General features: G+C 44.0%; 2 protein-coding genes and 1 long non-coding RNA gene across 5 annotated transcripts in view; 1 reads left to right on the forward strand and 2 right to left on the reverse strand.

The window, feature by feature from the left end:
- Positions 1-819: 819 nt before the first annotated feature.
- LOC133127746 (uncharacterized) lies at positions 820-7,703 on the reverse strand. The gene is made up of 5 exons (XR_009708655.1): positions 7,595-7,703; positions 5,750-5,870; positions 4,563-4,946; positions 2,636-2,773; positions 820-1,725 (listed from the first exon to the last, which is right to left on the reverse strand). It is a non-coding gene; the product is annotated as an uncharacterized LOC133127746 (long non-coding RNA).
- Positions 7,704-9,115: 1,412 nt separating this feature from the next.
- fsd1 (fibronectin type III and SPRY domain containing 1) lies at positions 9,116-22,135 on the forward strand. Its single transcript, XM_061239239.1, has 13 exons — positions 9,116-9,258; positions 10,863-10,958; positions 12,093-12,224; positions 12,966-13,067; positions 13,500-13,522; positions 14,452-14,573; positions 15,350-15,559; positions 16,017-16,115; positions 16,827-16,974; positions 17,402-17,484; positions 18,693-18,944; positions 19,406-19,494; positions 20,771-22,135. The coding sequence occupies exons 1-13, from the start codon at positions 9,127-9,129 to the stop codon at positions 20,879-20,881; spliced, it is 1,599 nt and encodes a 532-aa protein (XP_061095223.1). The 5' UTR covers positions 9,116-9,126; the 3' UTR covers positions 20,882-22,135.
- Positions 22,136-22,312: 177 nt separating this feature from the next.
- Positions 22,313-24,177, reverse strand: part of LOC133126830 (signal-transducing adaptor protein 1-like) — a 16,747-nt gene continuing 14,882 nt past the window's right edge. For 2 of the 3 annotated variants that reach the window (XM_061239243.1, XM_061239240.1), the window contains 3 exons: positions 23,865-23,999; positions 23,611-23,727; positions 22,313-23,001 (listed from right to left, as the gene is read on the reverse strand). In XM_061239243.1, the coding sequence (XP_061095227.1) occupies positions 22,952-23,001; positions 23,611-23,727; positions 23,865-23,999 (302 nt within the window). In that variant the 3' untranslated portion in view covers positions 22,313-22,951. The remainder of the gene's footprint in view (positions 23,002-23,610; positions 23,728-23,864; positions 24,000-24,177) is intronic. The other variant, XM_061239242.1, reaches the window with a different exon arrangement.

The raw sequence follows: 24,177 nt of genomic DNA on the forward strand, positions 1-24,177 counted from the left end.
TGAAAATAACAACTTAAATATAGCTATACTATATATCGCAGTTAATTAGCTTAATTTTTAAAGCGACTAATTTACTACATTCGCTTTTGATGATTTCAGTATTGTTGTTTACATAATTCAGGGTGAGATTTCACGGACTGTTACCGCCGCATGGCGACGAATGTCCCACATTGACAGGCTGTTAAAAGTTTGCATGCGCCATGCCTGCCTTTAACTGAACCGTGTGATGAACTTTGCTGAACTGAAGACGCCTCCTGAACTACGTTCCAACGTAATTCTGAAATCAATACCTAGGCAGCTACACAATCAATCCTATTTATAGGCAGGTCTCCAATTTACCATATATATGCATATCTATCTAGCCTATATGCGTCGAGGCTAACTTACGTGTCTTGGCCTGTTATTTATATTTGCTCAAATGTGGTTTGATAGATCGCTTGTGATATTACAGTAGAATGCTCTCGGTGACTGATTGCCTGCAGCTGAGTGATGAGCCATTTATCATTTTAAATAAAATGTAAACGTAAATTATGATTGCAATTAAAATCCTTACAAGCCCATATACCATACCTGCGTAATTTAAGCAGTTTGGTAAGGTAGATGACTTTCCATATTTGTAGAAACTTCTATGGTAACTATAGGTTATGGAATCAAATATTGTGATTTATTGTTGAATACAAACAACAGCTATGAGTTCAGTGAAAACAGATCGTAAAGACAGTATGACAGTAAATGATCTCTCTCTCTCTCTCTCTCTGACTCTCTCACACACACACACACACACACACACACACACACACACACACACACACACACACACACACACACACATATATAATCTTGATAATGCACAGGAGTGTAGCTACATTCATGCAGAGATCTTTAGACTGCCTGTACCAGCACAAATCACAAAAACTGGCAAACATCCAAAAGAAAAACCGAATTGCACAATATGGTGGCTAGACGATGGGATAAAGGAATACACGCTTTAAATTCACGGTATTAATCTTCCCCATAGTTTTGGTCTTTTAGTAGATTGCTACCTAGTGGGGCACAAAGGTACAACAACCTAAAGTCAGTGAGATCCCACGCAGTGTCCCAAAAGGAAATGACCCGGGACTAGGCAAGGATCTCAACTTTTCTTCTCGGTTCCGCAGGACGTGACCATTTTCTGTGCTTCAACCAGCCATGAAATGGATTGATTCAGTAAATTAAGCTTGAAGTAAAATGCTCAAGATAATTGACTAAAGTGGGCAGTAAATGCAATGGTTGAGAACTTCCGACAAAGCTCGAACAGAAAGGTGGAGTTAGGAACTTGGGTGACTCAAGGGGTGCTGAAAACCACACAGTAAAGTGTTGAGTGTTAAATAAACTCTCACAGTAGTACATATGGTCCCTACTGCACTCATATGAACTCTGTATGAGTTCCATTAACACTGGGCTTTGTACTGTGAGCCCTAGAAAAGGTTTCGCACATAGAGGGGTGTGTGCAGAAGCTGATGATGCGTAGTATAACAGGTCCTTCTGCGAAGACCCAGGTCCACAGGGGCCCGTCTACAGTTCTGGTCTCAGTTCTGGACCCAGGTGTTCAGAGCATTTTGGGTGTTCCCATGGCTATGGAGGAGGGCAGATGAGAGGGGATGAGCTCTGTTTTGGGGCGTGGAGAACGCTGGGGAGGGACAGTGCTCTTGCACACTGGACGCATGTTCTCATAGATGGGACTCTCTGCAGAGGAAAAGCATAAATCAATAAATAAATGAATACATATTGTACTCATAAGGTGCAAACATATATTACTTACAGTGGAGTCTGTATTTGGACAGTGGTGCAATTTCTGTTCTTTTGGCTCTGTACTAACAATGAATATGAGGTTAAAGTCACCTTTACTTTCCTTTAAAGTCACCAATCTTACACAAATTGTACCTTATATGGCGTGTTCGGTTGTTTGTCGTATGACCTTGATACACACTGTTTTGTACATCCCTCTGCATAAAAGCGTCCGCTAAATAAAATGTCATGTAATGCATAGTCTCTCCAAAAGGACCAAAAGTAATTGGACAGTTTGCTTCTCAGCCTTTGCTGATCAGTAAGGTGTGCTCAAGCTGCACGCTGAGAGGAGAGATGGTTTGCCGCGGTGGGGGCAGAGATCAAAAGGGCTGACAGAAAATCTAAAACCACCATTGGTTTCAGAAACGGTACATGAGCTGCGAAAGCCTTTGACAACACCTCACTCTGCCACCTTTTTTGACTTTCTCACACTCGTAATTATGTGGTTGCACACACAAACTCACACCTTATCCGTGATTTGAAGTTAATTTCTTCTGTTCATTTCACAGTTTATGGGTGTCTGTGTAAAGCTTTAATATTCTTTCATAACCTATTGACCACATTTGTCACAATATTGTCATTCAGAAAATGTATTTGCCAAAAATTAGAACTGTTCAAAAATACAAAACATACACAGTGTTGCTATACATTGAATAATGAAAACCTAACAAGTATATACCCATAAATAATTAATAAAAATAATTTAGAACAATCAATATTTGGTGAATTAACCCTGGTTCTTATAAAACATATATATATGTGGTCTCTTAAGTTTCTATGTATCGCTAAAGAGAATATTATTGTTTACCTTTATTCTGGCATTTCGTCCTCCTGCATAGTATTCCAACTGAGACTGCAGTGAGCACGAGACTTCCAACACCCACCATTACCCATACCCACCAGGCTGTATTCCCACGCGGGGGTGATGCGGGGGAGGGGGACGTTACTAATTTGGGGAGGAAGGGAAAGGACAATAAGACATGGTGAAAGGACACTTTTCAAACAATTTGAGCAGATAAAAAAAAAAAATTCTTCCCTGGAATGGCATGGGAAAAACAGTACACTACAGTTTCAGCTTATACACATATGTCAGGGGTGTGGGCAGGGCATTTCCATTGCTGGAGGGCCAGTGTGTATGCAGATTGTTGCTTCCACAAATGACCCCTGCCCCAATGAGCTAATTAGCTGCATACACCAACGGCAGTTGATGTATATACACAGATTACAGTTGCCATTCATTAGCTTATCAATAAATGAAGTTAAAATGACAAATCATGTAAAGATTGGGCAAATTAAATAGTTATAAGAGAGAAGTCTTTTTCGGTACTTTTGAGTATTAGGCTTACAGGAAATCCTGTGCGAAATTATAACACTGAAAATAACAAGAGCACTGCAAAAAGAACTGTCTTAACAAGTCTTTTAGTCATGTAATAAGATCTTATTTTTATAGTAGCTTGTTTTAAGTTATTGTTTACTTGACAAGTGATATTTTCTCACCCTCAAATCTTGAAATTAGTTAAACTCTCTCACCTCATTAGCTAACGTTTGGCTTATTTAGCGTACAAATAAAATAAATAAGATGTCTTAATATACACTCAGTGACCACTTTATTAAATATATTGTTTAGACTTATTGCTCTTCTGCTGTAGCCCATGCACTTCAAGGTTCGACATGTTGCATGTTTAGTGATGATCTCCTGCATACCACTGTTGTAACACGTGGTTATTTCAGTTACTGTCAACTTCCTGTCAGCTTCAACCTCTCTCATTAACAAGGCATTTTCACCCACAGATCTGCTGCTCACTGTATATTTTGTGGTTTTTCACATCATTCTCTCTGTACTCACTGTTGGGTATAAAAATCCCAGGAGATCAGCTGTTTCTCAAATACTCAAACCACCCCATCTGGCATCAACAATCATTCCACGGTCAAAGTCACTTTGATCACATTTCTTCCCCATTCTGATGTTTGGTCTGAACAACAACTGAGCCTCTTGACAATGTCTGCATGTATTTATGCATTGAGTTCCTGCCACATGATTGGCTGATTAGATATTTGCATTAAGCCGGTGTGCTGGTGTACCTAATACAATGGGCACACTTTAACAAATACTTGTTGAGATTTACTTATTTTTTGTTTTTTGCAGTGAAAGTAATATGCAAGATGGAAATGTCTGAATATTATGTAATGAACATAGACGGCATTAAGCATTCACTAAATGCTCTTTTCAGTTTCATGTTGTAAGTCTAGTGTGTAAACAGGATGCGTAGTTATCTGCTGGGGGATTGAAGATCAAAGGTTTTGATCTTCAATCCCCCCCTTTCTTGTATCTCCTTCATAAAACACTCATGCACGCATGTGTTCTCTTCTGAGGACAGGAGTACACATACACATTTATACATACAGTCTATGCACGCACACACGCACATCCACATACTGTGTTTAGCTGTAGTCCAGCTCCATGTGGGACCTCTCAGTGAAGACGCTGTCAAAAAAACCAGTCCGATTTTGCACAGGTTATTCTCATGATAATATATTTTGGGCCAGTTTCACAGACAAAGGTTAAGCTTAGTCCTGGACTAAATTCAGACTTGTATGGAGAATCTCATTCAAAATATGATTTGTGTAGGACTAGCTTAGTCTGCAAAGCTGGCCCTTTTTCAACCATTGTCAACAGCATAAAACAGGAGCATTACTGCGCAGCATCAGTGTACAAATTCTATAAGATTACTCACTGATGTTGACTTCAATGCCACTGCTCCTGCTGTGCGTATACAGGGGAATTTCCATCCTAACCTCACAGAAATACCATCCACTGTAATTGGATGTAATGTCTCTCAGAGTCAGGCTGGACCAAGTATGTGATGTCCACTGAGTGACTGGTCCCTTGGTCTCCCGGTCCCATGTCCCATTGGCCAGGCCAGAAGAGAGCTTATGGAGTCCCTGGCCATCTGATTGCTGAGTTTTTCCCAACAACCAGTCCACCCTGACCTGGTCTGGCTCCTTGATATCAAAGCTGCAGTTGAGTGTCAGAGAAGATCCGAGATGGACTAACCGGGGGGCCTGTGCATGAAACACAATTTCCCTGTCCCCAGTGGCATTCAGGGCCTCTGCTGTTACTGGAAAGGGTGGAAGGGGAGCAGGAACCCAGAGGAACGTGACAGAAAAAGAGAAATGTGGTTGGAAACAGGTGGCTCCCTAATATGGTGAAATGATTGAGGAACAAAGCAAAACTGAGGTTGAGTAAAACAGAACAAACATAAATGTGGTGGTACAGGGTTAAATATCAAAGAAAGAAGAAATACATTACAATACATTATAATTCTTCATACATTGTGACAAAACAAGGACATTTTTTAAATTTAACCTTACATGAACAGGGCATTGCTGCAAAGAGCACACGTGCTCAGTCAACCTACCATGTATGAATAAAGGTTAATAATAATAAGAAATAATACAGGGTAGTAGGATGACAGTAAGCCTTTGGAAGTCATAATTAATCACTATTATAATTAAGCAAACCTTCATTGCTGTCATTAAAAGTGTCAATTTTGCCGAGTGTCCTACCTGCAGCAAGGCAATTTCAAGCTATATAATACATTTGAATAATACGATTTTGTATACATTCATATAGCATGGAATGAATTATTAAAAGCCTGCAATAAAATGATTCAGATTATTCCCTAAATTTTCCCCAACACTTCTTAGAGTGAATATGAAAATCAGGACAACAAAAGCGACATCCACAATAAAATATTATAGTAATAGATTATATATGTATGGAGCACATTAAACACATCACTCGATGCAATCATTTAGTTGTAGTTTAGGTAAATACAGTAGCACGCATACTGTACAGTATGTGTTCTGCTCAGCCCGCATAGAGACCGTTGACCATCGGTGAGTTGGAAAGCTCTTTTACCTTTCAGCAGCAGCAGATAAGCCATTTTTAAGAAGCCGTTCATTTTGGCAGTCCCAAAGAGATGATCAGAAGTGACTTTCACCGTCTCATTGCTCTCCGTTGCAGCGCTTACCTTCCTGTTCTGCATGAAAGCAAACGTACGTGAAGGAGCTTAGTGAGTGGGCGGGAGGAGTGGTTTCAGTTAAAATCAAAAAGGGCAAAATAAAAATAAAACTAAAAACATATATTTATAAAACCACCACCAATGGACATAATGATGATGAGGACTACTGGTGGCTTACTTTTTAAACATCTTTCCACCTTCAGATTAAAAACTGAAATGCCTTAAAGGGAGCAGATGCGTGCATGTTCTCGTGTGATCATGCTGTGTGAAAGCTTGTGGCTTCAGAGAAGCATGAAGAATATATATAAGCCCGCAGGTTTCCATGTGAACAGATCAGTGTGGAGATGTCAGCTACCACAACCCGAAACTCCATTCAACTCCACTGTTCGTTTTGTTTCTGAAAACAGTTACATACCTATAGAGAGAACATGCTAAACAGGTGCAGAAGACTATAGTAATAGAAGAAAGATTATGACAGAACTAAAAGTGGAAGGGAAAAACATTTGATAATAAAACATCAGCAATTATTATGTAGGGCAGCCTGCAGCCTCATGGCTGAGGTACATGACTGGGACCCGGTTGTAAGTTGCTTTGGATAAAGCGTCAGCTAAATAACTATTATTAAATCAGTGTCTTGAGCTATTTTCCCCCTCCATTGAACCATATGGCAAATCTGCAGAGATTATGCTTATATATGAGAGATAGAGAGAGAGAGAGATAGAGAGAGAGAGAGAGAGAGAGAGAGAGAAAGATAGAGAGAGAGCGCGACAGTGTATATAAGCATTGCACTGGGTAAATCGTATACTTTGTGTTCTGAGATATTTCCATTTAATTCAGTAATGCCCATTTCTTTCAATGTATTCATGTAAAAGCAATGATTAGGGTACAATATCACTTTGAATACATTACTGATTTATTGGTGACTAGGTAATTGGAGAATGGTTTGTTTTTCATCTGACTAGTAAACATTTATCGTCCTGCTTGTACTAGTCCGTTGCAAGGAGCAAATTCCAGGAAAATACAATTCATCTGGAGCTAGCCTAATTCACACAGGGTGTTTGGAAATATATTTCACTCGAAATGTAAAAGGCGGATGACCTCTCAAAACTAAAAGCTGCGAAAGGTGCATGCATCTATAGGCTACCAAATTGCATTTTACAATTGCAAGGACATTTTTTTAATTTAACCTTACATGAACAGGGCATTGCTGCAAAAGAGCACACGTGCTCAGTCAACCTACCATGTATGAATAAAGGTTCATAATAATAAGAAATAATACAGGGTAGTAGGATGACAGTAAGCCATTGGAAGTCATAATTCATCATTATTATAATTAAGCAAACCTTCATTGCTATCATTGAAAGTGTCAATTTTGCTGAGTGTCCTACCTGCAGCAAGGCAATTTCAAGCTATATAATACATTTGAATAATACAATTTTGTATACATTCGTATAGCATGAAATTAATTATTAAAAGCCTGCAAAAAAATGATTCAGATTATTCTCATAATTTTCCCAACACTTCTTAGAGTGAATATGAAAATCAGGACAAAAAAAGCGACATCCACAATTAAATATTACAGTAATAGATTATATATGTATGGAGCACATTCAACACATCACTCGATGCAATCATTTAGTTGTAGTTTAGGTAAATACAGTAGCACGTATACTGTACAGTATGTGTTCTGCTCAGCCCGCATAGAGACCGTTGACCATCGGTGAGTTGGAAAGCTCTTTTACCTTTCAGCAGCAGCAGATAAGCCATCTTTAAGAAGCCGTTCATTTTGGCAGTCCCAAAGAGATGATCAGAAGTGACTTTCACCGTCTCATTGCTCTCCGTTGCAGCGCTTACCTTCCTGTTCTGCATGAAAGCAAACGTACGTGAAGGAGCTTAGTGAGTGGGCGGGAGGAGTGGTTTCAGTTAAAATCAAAAAGGGCAAAATAAAAATAAAACTAAAAACATATATTTATGGTAAATGATTGGCATTTATATAGCGCCTTTATCCAAAGCGCTGTACAATTGATGCTTCTCATTCACCCATTCATACACACACTCACACACCAATGGCGGTTGGCTGCCATGCAAGGCACCGACCAGCTCGTCAGGAGCATTTGGGGGTTGGGCGTCTTGCTCAGGGACACTTCGACACAGCCCGGGTGGGGGATCGAACCGGCAACCCTCCGACTGCTAGACGACTGCTCTTACTGCCCGAACCACCACCAATGGACATAATGAGGATGAGGACTAATGGTGGCTTACTTTTTAAACATCTTTCCACCTTCAGATTAAAAACTGAAATGCCTTAAAGGGAGCAGATTAAGGGCTTTGCCTGCATGTTCTCATGTGACCATGCTGTGCGAAAGCTTGTGGCTTCAGAGAAGCATGAAGAATATATATAAGCCCGCAGGTTTCCATGTGAACAGATCGGTGTGGGGGTGTCAGCGACCACAACCTGAAACTCCATTCAACTCCACTGTTCGTTTTGTTTCTGAAAACAGTCAAGTTTTGCCTACTTCACACAGGGTGTTTGGAAATATATTCATGTAAAAGGTGGATGACGTCTCAAAACTAAAAGCTGCGAAAGGTGCATGCATTTGCTGATTCTTTCCTAATTCAAACAGTTGAAATAGGTCACAGAACGAGGTCAGTCACACAGACAGAAACAAACCCTGTCTGGGGGTGTCTCACACAGCGGTTTGTTATGAATTGTTTCTACTCAGAACGACAGTAGTGTGCAAAGCTTTGGGTACCCCTGGTCAAAATGCCTTTTACAATTAATATCTAAGTGAACAGAAGCGAACTTGACCTCTAAATAGTACAATGTTAAACATGACACATTTCTTCAAATTTAAAGCAAGATTACTTTTCAATTTTCAGATTTTCACATTTTTAAATAAGTGTTTTAATAACGTTTCCGCCAAACCATATAACCTTCCACAAATATTTATTGATTGACTTTTATTTTGGCATTTCATTGGATGGAAGTTTAATCCAGAGAATGGCACATAAAAGCATTAACACTTGTGTGATTGGCCTCAACTCTCAAATATAGTCTATACTGTAGCCTACGTTATAAATCCAGTTCACACTTATAAGCTACTGTCCAGCAGGAAAATATTGTAAGAGAACTCGAGAACAAGTTTTACAAGAACTAACCCATGAAAAGGTTTGAATATATATTTGCCTTGATTGTGGTCATCTCCTCGTAGTTGACTTCATTTCCCAGCATATCACCGCGCATGCGTACTAGAGGCAAGTGGCCTGGGGCTGGATGAGGGATGCTACACTGTGCGGCAGCATCAGTACCAGCTTGCTTTACCGTTGGGCGGAAAATCAAAGCAGAGCGGCATTCCGACAGATTACAGTAAAGACACCTCAGTTGGTTGAAATGGATGATCAAAAGGTAAGATTATCCGGCGCGACAGGTGTGTGGAGGGTGGCTGATCACGACATTGCTGAATGGGAAGGCAGGCATTGAGAAACCGGACTGTATTTTGTTCTGCTACATCACTTGATTGCAGCAAGTATCCTGTTCTCCCATGTATGAATCCGCTTGTAATACGGCCTTCGCCGCTATTATTCAAGAAACATTATCAAACACGCGGCGATTTATTCTGAATTATGGCACAAATCGTTCGCATGTGCACGCCACGTAGCTTGTGCATATCGATGCTGTAATCGTTCGGTCCAGCTTGCTGTCAAGGCGTTGATTACTCTCAGCGACAAACCGCGCCTGGCTGTGACAGGTCCCGAAAGCGACATTCCTCGTGGTTCACATACCAGTGCTATATGTAGCATCCAAGTCTTCGGCTATAGCTTTTGCCGGCCCGGTCTTGTGAACAGTTAACATTCATCTTACCGAAAATGTTTTCTTTCAAGGTATAGGGTATGCTACTAATGATACCCAACCGCGATGGCTACAAGCAAATCTCGTTTTTAAAATAGCCCCAATAAGCGCGATTTACAAGAAAGGACTTGATGGGTTGGTTAACTATGAAATGCCGCGGTACAATCGGTCGAAAGGCACTCATTCGATTGCACTCTATGTGTCCAGTTAAATTTGCAAATTGAAAATCAAGGCGTAAATCTCACGTGTACGGATCCTTTTTGTTTGCCACCTGAATAATTTTCACGCTGTGGGTGTGGCACTCTGCTTGTCCGCCTCTCTTAGAAACAGGCCATGCACATTGAATTATGAATTATGTATCAAACGTCCGGCCACTGCAGATTGTCACCGTCAAGCGAGCTACTGCATGTCGTAAAGCAATGCTTGCTTCATCTTGCAATTTTACTCTACAGTTGTAATAAAGGGAAGTAAGCGTAAGGCTTTTTTAGAATTAGGAACTATAATATGTCTGGTTTGCTGGACCCTTGCCGGTAATAGGACACTGATATTGCCTTGATTCGTGTTGCCTCTGTATTTCCAAAATGCATAGAAGGTGAGGTCACCCCACGCTTGTTTTGCCACCCACATGTTACAAAATAACCGTTGTCGCTAAAGCGTCTGAAAATAGAATCGTGAGTTTTAACGGTATATCCTGCTACCTTAGTGATTGAATGCAGAAAACCCACACCAGGCCGGTGAGACTAGAATCACAGAATTCCGGCCAGGGCCTTTCTGTTCGCACGTTCTCTATGTGTCAGCATGGGTTTCCTCTGGGTACTTCTCTGGGTTTCCTCACACAGTCCAAAGACATGCAGGTTAGGCTAATTGGAGACTCTAAAATGCCTACAGGTATGAGTGTGTGAGTGAGTGTATGAGGTGTGTGTGAATGAGGTGTGTTCTGACCTCTTGCCCAGTGAGATAGAGCCCCCCACCCCTACCCCCAACAACCCTGACCAGGAATAAGCTGTTTAGAGAATGGGTGGATGGATGGTTTTTACAGCGGGAACATTATGTACATGATTTCTGGAAAACTTTGGTTATACCCGCTAACATGCTTTGCTGTGCCGGCCCGTGACCCCTGACCTTTGCCCTCTAACCCTTGGCTGGCCCCCCCGCCTCAGGAATCACTGAGGAAGATCACCAACACACTGGCCGTGAAGAATGAAGAGATCCAGAATTTCATATGCTGCCTGAAACAGAGCCTGGAGAACCTGGAGGTACACCGGGAGTGTGGCTGTGTCACTGATATACTGCTACTCCACACACCACCGACACGCAAACCCCAGCCATGACCCGCTTCAAATACCAGCTACCAGCTGTTTCAAAGCATAGGTTGAGCTGGTCAAACCATGTTGAGTATGGAGCTACTCTATCTGGTGAACCATCTACCAGCTGTTTCAAAGCATAGGTTGAGCTGGTCAAACCATGTTGAGTATGGAGCTGGTCTAACCGGTCAGCCATCTACCAGCTGTCTCAAAACTTAGCTTGACCTTCAGCAGGGTAGTAGAGTGTCTCTTAAAATGTGGGTCGGGACCCAAAATGGGTCAGTGACTGGGGACTGCATGTCTGTAGTCCGCTAGGCTATGCTAGGATGTGTATTAATCTTACAAAACAGGCCAAATAACCCCCCACCCCCCAATAATATAGCATGATGATACTTTGATATAGCCTAAAAAAAAAAAAAGATCTTAATCTGAAGTATTTTCCCCTGATCCTTGGGGTCTTTGCATTTCAACCCCCCTAATATTCAAACTAAAGTTACTCCCATGCTCTACAGTTATATTGTGACATATTAACCTACCCTGACACAGTAAGTGATGTACAGATTGCACCACTGGCCAAATGTGCCAAGAAATATACGTGCTGCTAATAATAACCAAGCAGCCATTATTGCAGGTAAATATGATATCTGCAATGATAAAGCATTAATATACATACATGCTTGCATTGTGCTTTGCTTTCATTGGGAACATTCACGGCTGACCTACCCCTTTGGAGAGTCACATTGAAAAATCTGCATGTTATTCTGAATATTTTTTAAAAAATTATAATTCGGTATTCTAGAACTCCATTGCTTTCAGCCGCCAGTAGTGATCGTTCTAATCGTTCTAATCACACCTTAAAGCAGTGCTTTTCAACTCCTACCGTGCATTACACCACCTGATTTCACGAATTATTTTACTTGCTTGGTGCTTCAGATAATAAGCTAAGTGGTGAAATCAGGTTGTGTAGCGCACGGTTGAAGAAAATTCCTGCGGACGCTGCGGCCCGCAGGACGTGGAGTTGAGGAGCGCTGCCCTAAAGGGTCTAACCGCTGACCAGACGCCGCTCGCTTACCTGTGAACCTGCAGGCCAACTCCACCCGTGTCCAGGAGGACCTGGTGGCTGAATTCGCCTCCCTGTCCTCCACCCTGGAGGGGCTGAAGGAGGGCATGATCACCCGCATCAAGCAGGAGAGGGCCAGCCGCACCTACGAGCTGCAGGTTCGTCCCTGGCACCGTTCCCGCCCCCGCTCCCCCCCGCCCGCACGTCCCTCTGCCACCAGCAGGTGGCCGGCACTGTGCCAGGATCAGCCAACACCATAAAATCAATGTTTATAGATCCTCGGAACAGGCTTGTGTGCGATATGTGTCAGGGGCTGTGAAAGACTGCAGGCAGATTAGGTTGTGTACACGGCGTTAAATCAACTCTTACAGTGTGCGTACAGTCATTGCCTGGTCCCTATTGGACTCAAATGTACTCTGTTAGAGTTGAACGAACACTGGAAAATGTTCTGTTTACAGGGTGGAGGGGTGCCTAGAATTTAATGGGACACTATGCTGGAGGCCAGCACTTGTATTCATGGGGGAATGTTATTGTGTAGCCCTTTATACATCTCTTCCTGTGTATACTTGTCTGTCTAGTATACCTGTAGGCCTTAAATATACAGGAACATTATAATACATTATACAAACATAAAAACAGTAATAATAATAATTGATAACGTTTTATATAGTCGTAGTCCGTATACTAAAGGGGGGAGGGGGGTCATCTCATCCACTGCCAATGTGTAGCACCCACCTGGGTAATGCTTGGGGGCCATTTTACTTCACAAAGCTCATCACACAACAGCTGAGATTGGCAGGGAGGAAAACAAAATGGTGGGCAGTGTAACATTCTCTCAAGTGCTCGGCTGATTAGCACTAACCAGAAACTGTTTCATTCCTTCTCCTAAAACCTGTTAGAATCAACTGAGTGCCTGCACCAAAGCCCTGGAAAGTTCAGAGGAGCTGCTGGAGCTGGCCAATCAGACGCTCTGCTCCTCCGACACGGACAGCTTCAACCAGGTAGGCCGTCAGTGGGACCGTGAACTCATTTAGCGACTGGGTTTTCTGCGGGGCTTTTGGGCTATTGTACCTTAATGTGGCTTATTGCACTTGTTTTAGTTCAGAATGAAAGCCAATGTCTATTTAAATGTGTCTGAGGTTTTGCGATGTTGACCGCCTGTTACTGTATATGTACCTACCCAATATAATTTGTCTGTCCTCGAATGACTACTGAGAACGTGCATTCATTTCTATAATAAGGCATTAGGCTTCCATCTCAAATAGGGTGCAGTGCAGTGTGACCGCTTGAGGTTACCTGGTTTTACTTTTGGAAATGGAATAAAGGGGCCTGCATACTCAATTTTCTCTTGCTCCTCTGTCTCCCCCTCCCTCCCTCTTTCTCTCTCTTCCGCTTTTCTTCCGTTTCCTCTTTTCTTACCATCCTGCTTCCAGGCGGCCAAAGAGATAAAGGATAGGTACTGCGTCACTGGCCTTGTTGTCCGCAGATTCTTTGGTCTCTGTCAGCAGCTTTGTAGACCCTCATGCGTTTAGAGAAATGCCAGCTGGCATTGGGTGCATGCAGACATGTGGGCGTAGTGAAACTATCTCTGCAGAATGGTATCTCTTTTGTTCACCCCTGACATTCGAGAAGTTCACAGACTCTGATCATCCCGTTACGGAGCCCAGCTAGGCACCCTTGGTAAAAAAAATACATTCACTCTTGGTTTTGCAATCCGTGTGTTCGGTTTGCCTATCCGTACCCTCAGGTTTGCAAAGCGTGTGTTCGGTTTGCCTTTACACAGGTGTGGATTGGCAAACCAAGTGCACGGTACGGTACAGATCGGCAATAAACATGGATTTTAAACCTAGGGTGTCTAGGGGGGCTCTTCACCTGCTCTCTGTTTCTGTGTCCAGCTCATTTAAACAAAGCAATGTGGGCCATGTGTGTTATGTCCAATAATCAGCTGTTTATGCGCAGAAATAGCAGCATCTCTTCTTGTAGATCTATGTGTTAGTTTATGTTACGACCTCTTTCTTACTTAGAGTGCTGCCTATGTGTTTAACAATATAGTCTGTTGTCTGTGTGTGTGTGTGTGTGTTGTCTGCATGTGTGTGTGTGTCCGTGTGCTGTGTGTATGCGCTGTATGTGTGTGTGCTGTATGTGCATGCGTGTGTGTGTGTGCATATGTGTGTGTGTGTGCATGTGTGTGTGCGTGTATGTGTATGTGCTGTGTGTGTGTGTGTCCGTGCTTGTGTGTGCGCATATGTGTGCGTGTGGGTTTGTGCGTGTGTGTGTGAATGTGTGTGTGCATGCATGTGTGCATATGTGTGTGTGTGTGTGTGTGCGTGCTTGTGTGTGCATGTGTGTGCATGTGTGTGTGTGTGTGTGTGTGTGTGTGTGCAGCGTGACGATGGCTCCAGCATTCCGTCTGTCCCTCAAAGCCAAGGCCAGCGACAGCATGAGTCACATGATGGTGGATTTTGCTCAAGAGAAGGAAATGCTGCAGGCCATCAAGTTTCTGCCAGGTCAGACCCTCAGCCCTCAGCCCCGCCTTTCAGAGAGTAACACTGCACAACACCGATAACATGACACCGTGGGAACTGACCCTATACACTGCAAAAAACGAAAGTGTTTTAGTCGTCTAATGCCACTTACAGTATTTTTCTTTAATCTCGGGTAGGAAATATCAGCTCGTTTTAAGTTACTTCTTGCGTCTACCAAGTTAACTCTTCTTCCTCTTAAAGTTGGCTCACCTCGTTGGCAATCGTTTTGTCTTATTTTAAGAAGTTATAGATCTTCTAAATATGAGAGAAAAATACTCGTTAAGACTTTTAGTTTTACAGTGTATGTACTCGGCCCTGGTTTTATAAACTTCCGCTATAAACCATCAGACCACAGTAGTGCATTAAAACCCATCTGCAAATGAAGCTATGCACAAGGGGCCGCTGTCCTCATGCTACTACAGTCCTGTGGTTTACTAGTTTAATCCTGAGGTTTAAATTCTATACATGCTGCTGTCGCTTCCTGTAATTGCCGAGTACATTTTGAGTCACCGTGTCGTAACAACTGGCACAGTTCTTTTTTTCTTTTTCTAGTGTTGCACTTGAAGATGCATTAGTCTTCATTGTTTACATATCAGCTTTCCAGTGCTTCGCAACCACTTTCTGCAACACCGTGGGTACCGTGGGCGCATGCTGTGCGCGCCCACAAGGTGGTGCTGTTGTGCAACGGCGCTGATAAATCCTGCACTGCACGGAGTGACACTTCCTCTTCCTCCTCCTCCTCCTCCTGCTCCTCCCAGTGCCTGCCACTCCGGAGATCCAGGAGAGGGACTGCCTGGTGTCGGACAACACCGCGACCGTGGTGTGGTCGCTGCCAGAGCCCGACTCCAAGATCGACCACTACGTCCTGGAGCACCGGAGAACCAACCACGAGGGCCCCCCGCGTTCAAAGGAGGACTACCCCTGGATGGTGATGGAGGGCATCCGTGAGACGGAGTTCACCCTCACAGGTAACCCAAAAACACCTCTTTACACGGGCAACCCCAAAACACCATCTTTACACAGGTAATCCAAAAACACCCTATTTACACAGGTAACCCCAATACACCTCTTTACACAGGTAACCCCAAAACACCTCTTTACACAGGTAACCCAAAAACACCCTCTTTACTCAGGTACCCCAATAACACCCTCTTTACTTAGGTACCCCAAAAACACCCTCTTTACATAGGTACCCCAAAAACACCCTATTTACACAGGTAACCCAAAAAAAATCATCTTTACACAGGTATCCCAAAAACACCCTATTTACACAGGTAACCCAAAAACACCCTATTTACACAGGTAACCCCAAAACACCCTCTTTATACAGCCCTGCTGTTCTGTATGCCAGGCTTCCATTTTGACACACACTGATATCAGCGATAGCTACAGACCCACGTACAGCCACTCCGTTCTATATTCCAGGTCTCCGTTTCGACACGCGCTTCATCACCTTCCGCGTGAAGGCGTGCAACAAGGCCGTGGCAGGAGAGTTCTCCGAGCCCGTAACCCTGGAAACCATCGGTGAGGATTTCTGACTTCTCGCTCCCCGGTGGGAATTTGGCCCCCATAAGGGGCTGAATGTGGAATCTTGCTGTTCAGGGAGCTTGATGGGAGGCAGATGGAGGTGTGGGGGCGGTGTGTTTGGGCTGTCATGACTGTGGCTGTGTTTTCAGCGTGCGCTGACATCATGACACCAAGAGGGCCTATGATGGTGAGCTAGTGGCTGAAGAGTTCAGGCCACAAATGTGTAGTTTAAAGGGTTAATGGCTTTTTAGGTTAAAGAGGAAGGCAGGTCTCGCATTATATTAGAAACAATGTGAGAGAATGTAAGTGAAACCACATGCACTGCTATACAGCATGCTATGCAGTCATATACAGCAGTTTTACCCTTTAACCCATTAAGATGTGAGATCATAAATACGTGTTTAGTGTTCTTGTTCTTGTTCTTGTCAAAGTTCTAATGCTGATGTAACTATCACTGCTGGTAACTGAACTCTAGAACTGAACTTCTGAGTTCTAGAAAAAAAGACAAAAAAAAGAAAAACATTCCAAAAAACCTACTCCTAAACCAAAGGCCAGAGACAGTGTACAGTACATGCAACATGAATACAGCACTAATGTAAGTTAGTGCAGTGAATGAGGTTTAGTGTAAATTAGAGGGAGAGGCATATGAAAGTAAGTAGCGTGGGACGTTGGTCAGAATGGCACCCCTATGCCCATCTCCACCTCCAGCGTTTGTGTTCAAACTGGACTCGGGGACGGCCCACCAGAACCTGCGCGTGGAGGACCTGAGCGTGGAGTGGGACAGCAGCGGGGGGAAGGTCCAGGAGATCCGCAAGGACAAGAACCGGACCAACTCGCCCATGAACTCCCCCGCAAGGTCTGGAATACAACGGCTCTGAACACACCTAGCCAGCAGGGTCTGCATGTATGAACTACGATCGATATTTTGGCTTGTGAGCTAGTTTGCTAGGTGCTTGATGCAAAGCAACTTTTAGTTGACATGAAATTGATTATGCTAGTTTGGAGTACAATGTCTTATGCTGACTGTTTTTAGCTGAGAATGTATATGCTTTGTTTGTGTAGCAGAACATCACAATGGCACCACAAATTCCAGAAAATTATATTTGAAGTTGCTAGCATGTTTGTAAACATTGGCATTTGCTGGAATTATTAGCATAAAATAGAAAATATTGGATTTAGCTTTAGCTGTTTCCCCAAGCTACATAAAAGAGCCTGACGTTTTCCTGTTAGCGGCTGCCTTTGCTCTCTCGCTCCGACCTCATCCTCTCCTCCGCTGTCCGCAGGAACGCCGTGATGTCGCCGAAGAGAGCGCCGTCCGCTCGGGTGGGACGTGACCGATTCACCGCTGAGTCATACACCGTGCTGGGTGAGTGCTGGCGAAGTGATACGCACGGTTTGGGCACAGTGATATTCTGGCTGCGCGGTCTGACGTGTGAAATTAAAAGCAACATTAAACCATCCAACTTTCTTTCTTTTCTTTTTTGTCTAATTTGTATATTTAATTTATTTGAAAGTGTCAGAGAATACTTTTTAATGTTTTTAAGCTGCTGGGTGGCTCGTTCTGTTACGGCAGTGCTGGGATGAGCCTCAGATAAAATTCACGGCGTGAGAGTGTCGACTGTGAGCAGTAGCTATACGGGGTGACACACAATCGGTGCCTGCTTCACTCAGGGTATGGGAGGGTTCCGTCGGATTGGGATCCCTGTTTTATTGCTCTTGGGCGCCCCCCACTGGACAATAAACTGAATTGACAGTGTGGTTGGTGGATGGGTTGCAGGCAGTTGGACTTTCCAGATTGGGGTGGGAATTGGATATGTGTTGGAGTTGGACAGAAAATGTATATATTTTTTATTTGGTCACACTTTGCTTGAACCCCTCGCAATATGGCTGACATAACACTGTCATACACATGACATTACATTCATGGCATTTGGCAGATGCTCTTATCCAGAGCGACGCACCGTTGATTAGACTAAGCAGGAGACAATCCTCCCCTGGAACAATGCAGGGTTAAGGGCCTTGCTCAAGGACCCAACGGCTGTGCGGATCTTATTGTGGCTACACTGGGATGAGAACCACCGACCTTGCGGGTCCCAGTCATAACCACTGTGCTGCAGGCCGCCCTATGTCACAAGCTGGCATAACATGATGTCAGTTAATGTGAAAAAAACCTGGCATACTTTTATCAGTAAATTATATGACATATGTTACTGTCATAAAATTTACTGATAAAAGTATGGCAGCTTTATGTTATTTGTTATGTTGTGTATGACAATGTTATGCCGGCCTCATGGCGAAGAACAGGCTCGATTGGGATTTTTCCAATCATTACATTACATTACATTATTGGCAGATTGGGATTAGAACCACCGACCTCATGTGTCCCAGTCCTTTACCTTAACCACTACGCTACAGGCCGCCCATCATTTTATTTCAATACGGAATATGCCCACTGGGAATTGTTGCGTGACAGCCTGTTTGTAAGCAGAGCTGTACAAAGACAAGTATTGACAGATGTATTGATTGCTTCCCCCTTCCACCACCGGCCCACCCACCCGAAATAAACGCGCCCAGGGGACACGGCGATCGACGGGGGGCAGCAGTACTGGGAGGTGCGCTTCGATAAGGAGAGCAAGGCCTTCGCCGTGGGCGTGGCCCTGCGCACGCTCGGGCGTTTCGACCAGCTGGGCAAGACCAGCGCCTCCTGGTGCTTCCACCTCAACAACTGGCTGCAGCAGAGCCTGACCGCCAAGCACAACAACAAGGCCCGCGCGCTGGACTGCCCCGTGCCCGACCGCGTCGGCGTCTACTGCAACTACGAGGAGGGTGAGTCAGCCCCCGAGGAACACCTCCTCAAATTCTGTAACTGTTTAGAACAGCGCCGGTCAACTCCACGCCCTGCGGGCCGCAGTGTCTGCAGCTCTGCTCAACTCCACGTGCTGAGGGCCTCAGTGACCGATAGCATTTGCTTATACCTTAATTTGTCAGAATGTACAAAACTATGCCTTTGTAATTGGTTGGAAAAAGCCTCTACACCCCCCAGCCAGCCCCCTGGGTTCCTGCTGAAGTGGGATCGGATGTATGCCTGAGGTAGCTGGGGTGGGGCGCTACTGTGAAACCTGTATGAGTTCTCTGCACACAAGGGCCAGGTCGGTTCAGGGACTGACAGGTACACCTGCACACCTGTACACCTGCACCTGCACCTGCCAAGCCACATTCTCCCTCTCCTGTTGCATCACGGAGAGAGCTGAGCGTTTGAGCCTGACTGATTCCTCTTTCCCTCTCAGGAATACTGTCCTTTTACAATGGCCGCAGCAAGCAGCTCATCCACACCTTCAGGACAAAGTTCCCCCAGCCCGTCGTACCTGCTTTCATGGTGAGAGAGAGAGAAAGAAAGAGAGAGAGAGAGAGAGACCTTTGATACACCTTTACTTCAGCCAATTCAGGATCAATAGACCTACTAACAATCCATACTATTCGCACAATCAGAACATCTGTTATTTTGCAGACAGGACAGCCTGCAGCCTCTGGAGCAAAAACCAACACAACACGCAAAATAAAAAAGTGGAAATGAAGCTTTTCATGCCAATAAAGGGATTTGAATTTGAAAGAAAACAAAGAGAGAGCGATCACACTGACTAACAGTACATTCTTGTGATTCCCTTAAGGCAGTCACAAGTTCGTGAAGTGCAAATTGCAGTGTTACAAAACGTGACACTCAACTAATCCACAGTGACATCCAGTGATTTAGACGTCGGATAGACCGTAAAAGCACCCGCCCGTCTGCCGGACCTGGCTGACAGCATTCCTGGACCAGAGAGTGCTCACGCACCATTACTGAAGACCTAAACGAACTCTGGCAGCCTAGAACCATAATACAAATCATAAATATGTAGATAAAACATCCATAAAGAGTTTGCCACGGTGGTTACAGTTCAACTGTAAGGCAGGTGTACTTCTAGTTGCCCCTGAAAAACAGGTGGTCGCTCTAAACGAGGCAGTGTTAAGCACGGCCAACAGGCACAGTAAATGAACACATCAGATGAGCACATTCCTATCCAATCTTGTTGCATTCCGTTCTATTCCCTGTTGAAAAGAAAACAGCCGGTAGCTGGTATTTCAAGCTGGTCATAACTGGATTATACACCACGGGTTCCATTCTACTGGAAACCCAGCCGGCCATAATTACCCTTCCATTGGCTACCAGTCAAATATTCAGATTTTCAATACTGCTGGTGACTTACAGATCAATCAATCAATCAATCAATCAACCAGGCTTTATTTATAGAGCTTATTTCATACACATCTGTAACACAATGTACTGAACACAAAAATAAGAATAAATAGCTTGGTAGGTGCCAGATTCAGAGTCCCTCTACTGCGGAACAGCCTACCAGCCCATCAGGGAAGCAGTCAGTCTCCACATTTAAAACCTGGCTTCAATCTCAGTTTCGTGATGTTTTTCTTCTCTATTGATCCTGCGTTTTTGCACAACTTCACTGTGTTATTATATCTGTATTGCATTTTTATTTTTTAAATGCGCTTTAAATGACAATACATTTGTACTTGGAACAACTTAAGCGCCATTGTTCTTCTTTCATATAGCTCAGCAGCCTGTTCCTGAAGTCTGTGTTCTCTGCCGCCCCCTGCAGGTGTGGAATGGCAGTTTCTCGGTGCAGACGGGGCTGCAGGTGCCCAGCATCGTGCAGAGTGGCCAGAAGAGGAGCAGCGATGCCAGCAGCTCTAACACCAGCCTGACCTAAGACCCCGGTGGCGGGCAGGACCGCAGCAGAACCTCCGCCTGGACCGGGCCTGGACCGGGGCCCACAGGAAGCTCAGCCCCTCCAGAACTCCTCCTGTCCCCCTTCCAGGACAGAACGTTTAACCAGCTGCACCACCACCAGCGTCACGTCTGGCTGCCCTTGGGAGACTCACCGTCTGCTCCGTTTAATTTCGCTGACCCCTTGTGCCTTGTAGCTCTCCGAGACAAAATGATTGTGTGCACTAAATAACGTTCGTAAAAACAAGAGGCAAGCTCCAAATAGCTCAATGCAACCCAAAACTACAATAACAGATTATTTTATTGTGTTATTCTTAACATGTTATGGTATTAATGTGTCACTATGTTAACTGTTGATACAGCTTTAATATTGTAACTTGCTGCTATTCCAAGCTTGGATGTTTGGAGTGGGTAGACCTTGAAAATAGCATGCTTCGTACACACAAGGGCACACAAAAACACAAGCTCACATAATACATGGTCTACACACACACACACACACACACACACACAAAACTGTATTCTTGCACACACACATGCACATTCCCATCTCCTTGCACACACACATATAAACGCACACCACTCACACACACGCACCAACTTTATTCCTCTCTCTCATGCTCTCGGTCTCACACACACACACACACCCACACCCACAAGCAGGTGAACAGAGTAGCATAATGACAAACGAGTTCTCGCTGAACCATTTAATAATACAGAGCTTCTTACAGAATGTGCTTCATGCCACATAACTTGGCAGCAGCATGAGGCAGTGTCGAGATGGGTCCAGCAGGATTTCTGTGCAGTGATCTGGGTCTTGGAGGGTGTGTGAGAATGCAAAGTGTTGTACTGTACTCCAAAATGGTCATTGAAAGCCTGCTAGTAATGGGTCAACTACCATCAACTACCATGTATGCGCAGAGAATAAAAGATAGTGTTAGGATGTGATTGTTCATTCCCAGTTGTGTGTTAACACCAATTTCCTGTTTAGTTAGCACTTCTTTTTTTCCAAGTGCCATGGTGTATTTTCTTTGAGCTGTCATACCAAGGTATTCAAAGAGAGGGGGGGGGGTGTTAAAATATCAGTATGCATATTATGTGAATATAATCCACAATGCTTTAAATGCTGAAATCATTTTTATTTTATAATTTACTGATTTAAAAAAAGTAATCACCTTGTAAATGCTTTGATTTTCCACTTAAAACACAGTGGCCAATAAAACCACAGTGAGGCAAGGCTTTTGGTTTTTCTCCTTTGGTCTCTCAAAAACAGTGACATAGGGCCTAAGATGCAAAACATTTTAGCACATACAAAAACAATAACATGACCAGTGATTGGTCATGGTATTTGTTCTGCACCAATCAGACTGGAGAGCTTTATAGAATGTTCAGTTATGAATACTCTCATCACATATTTGTGATCTCACAAGACATTTATTAAAGGAAACGCATACAGTACATAAAATAACACATATGTTCCTTCTTTGTGTTCAACCTCGCAGGGAGGAAGAGCACAGCTATACATACAGCAGAACCCTTAAACAGAGAAGTTCAGGACAACATAAAATTGTCTAACACTGAAGGAGGGAAATAACAGAAGTAAATTCAATCACATTCATACAACAAACATGTTTCATATGCTTCAGTGTGCAAATTCACAGTGGTGGTAATAGTAGTAGTAGTAGTAGTAGTAGTAGTAGTGATAACTGGAGTTTAACAATATGTACAATCAATGAACACCCTCCCGAGCTCTATTGAGCATCAATGGCTTGTTAGTATTTAGTCTTGTGCCAGCAACGACCAAGTAGCCTCATAGATCCACCGAGGTGTCTTACTACTACAAATCTTTTCTTGTACACAGTACAATTGATACCAACCTGTCAGCCAGTGACAGGTCGAAAAGAAAGCCGTGATTTCCTGCTTAGGAAAGCATCAGCCTATGTAGTTTAGAAGCAGCTTAAGTCCCAATCAGGAATGTCCTTACAGGCCGAGGCTCAGTGTCAATTTGGTGGTTTCTTTTCCAGAGCAGTGCAGGTGATGTCGGGAGGGACCCTCACTTTTTCTCTCGCAACTTTAACTTCTCTTTAAGTTCCTCTGATAAAGCTGTGCAACGGGTGGGGGGAAATAAATGGTAAATGGTAAATGGTTGGCATTTATATAGCGCCTTTATCCAAAGCGCTGTACAATTGATGCTTCTCATTCACCCATTCATACACACACTCACACACTCACACACTCACACACTGACACACTGACGGCGATTGGCTGCCATGCAAGGCACCGACCAGCTCGTCAGGAGCATTTGGGGGTTAGGTGTCTTGCTCAGGGACACTTCAACACAGCCCGGGCGGGGGATCAAACCGGCAACCCTCCGACTGCCAGACGACTGCTCTTACTGCCTGAGCCATGTCGCCCCAAACGCAGTTGGATTAATTTCCAGTCAACTGTAATCTACATTGGATCATATCATCTTAGTGGACTTCCTGATAATGATGATTGCAACAGAGGTATTCATTATAGTATGTGTAATGATGTCCCTTCCCTGCTGGAAAAAAACCCCAGCTCAAGCTAGGTTTTGACACAGCGGGTAGCTGGTTGACCAGTTAGACCAGCTCTATACACAGCATGGTCTAACCAGCTCAAGCTATGTTTTGAAGCAGCTGGCAGCTGGTAACTCAAGCTGGTCATGGCTGGATTTTACACCAGTGTTACCTGCTGCAAGGTGGTCGTCTGGGACTGATGACATAGTGGCCCGCCTCACTTTACGGGGGTCATCGGTGGGCCTCACACGGGGGGCAGGGACAGGGGGTCTGATGTCTTGACGGTCAGCTGCAGCAGAGCAGAAGACACAAGATGGCATTTGGCGAGAGTTCCGGCACAAAATGGCTGCCGCGGGTCGAAAAATGACAACACTAAATGACAGTGATTTAGGAGTCGGGAGAGGTGTCAGCTGACATGATGCGCACCTGAAGATCTGCTGTTTTGTTCTTCAGATACTAATGATGGGAAGGAGATAGACTTGGGTAGCAGGGCACTTCTGGGCTTATCCGCTTTCGGTGGGGGTTTGGGTTTATCTCCAGCGACCCCTGAAAGAGACACATCGGTTTGAAGCCATGTCAATTACAGACGAGACAGAGGTGGGTCATTGCAAGGGCTGCACTCATGTACTAGCTACCTGGTCAGTTATTTGATTATTCTACAAGGGTTCAGGTTTTTTTCCTAAGTGATGCACTTGGGACCGTACTTCCCTCTAGGGTTTTCAGCGCACTCGTTATGATT

This window comes from Conger conger, chromosome 4 (assembly GCF_963514075.1).
Source record: "Conger conger chromosome 4, fConCon1.1, whole genome shotgun sequence".
Taxonomy (NCBI): Eukaryota; Metazoa; Chordata; class Actinopteri; order Anguilliformes; family Congridae; genus Conger; species Conger conger.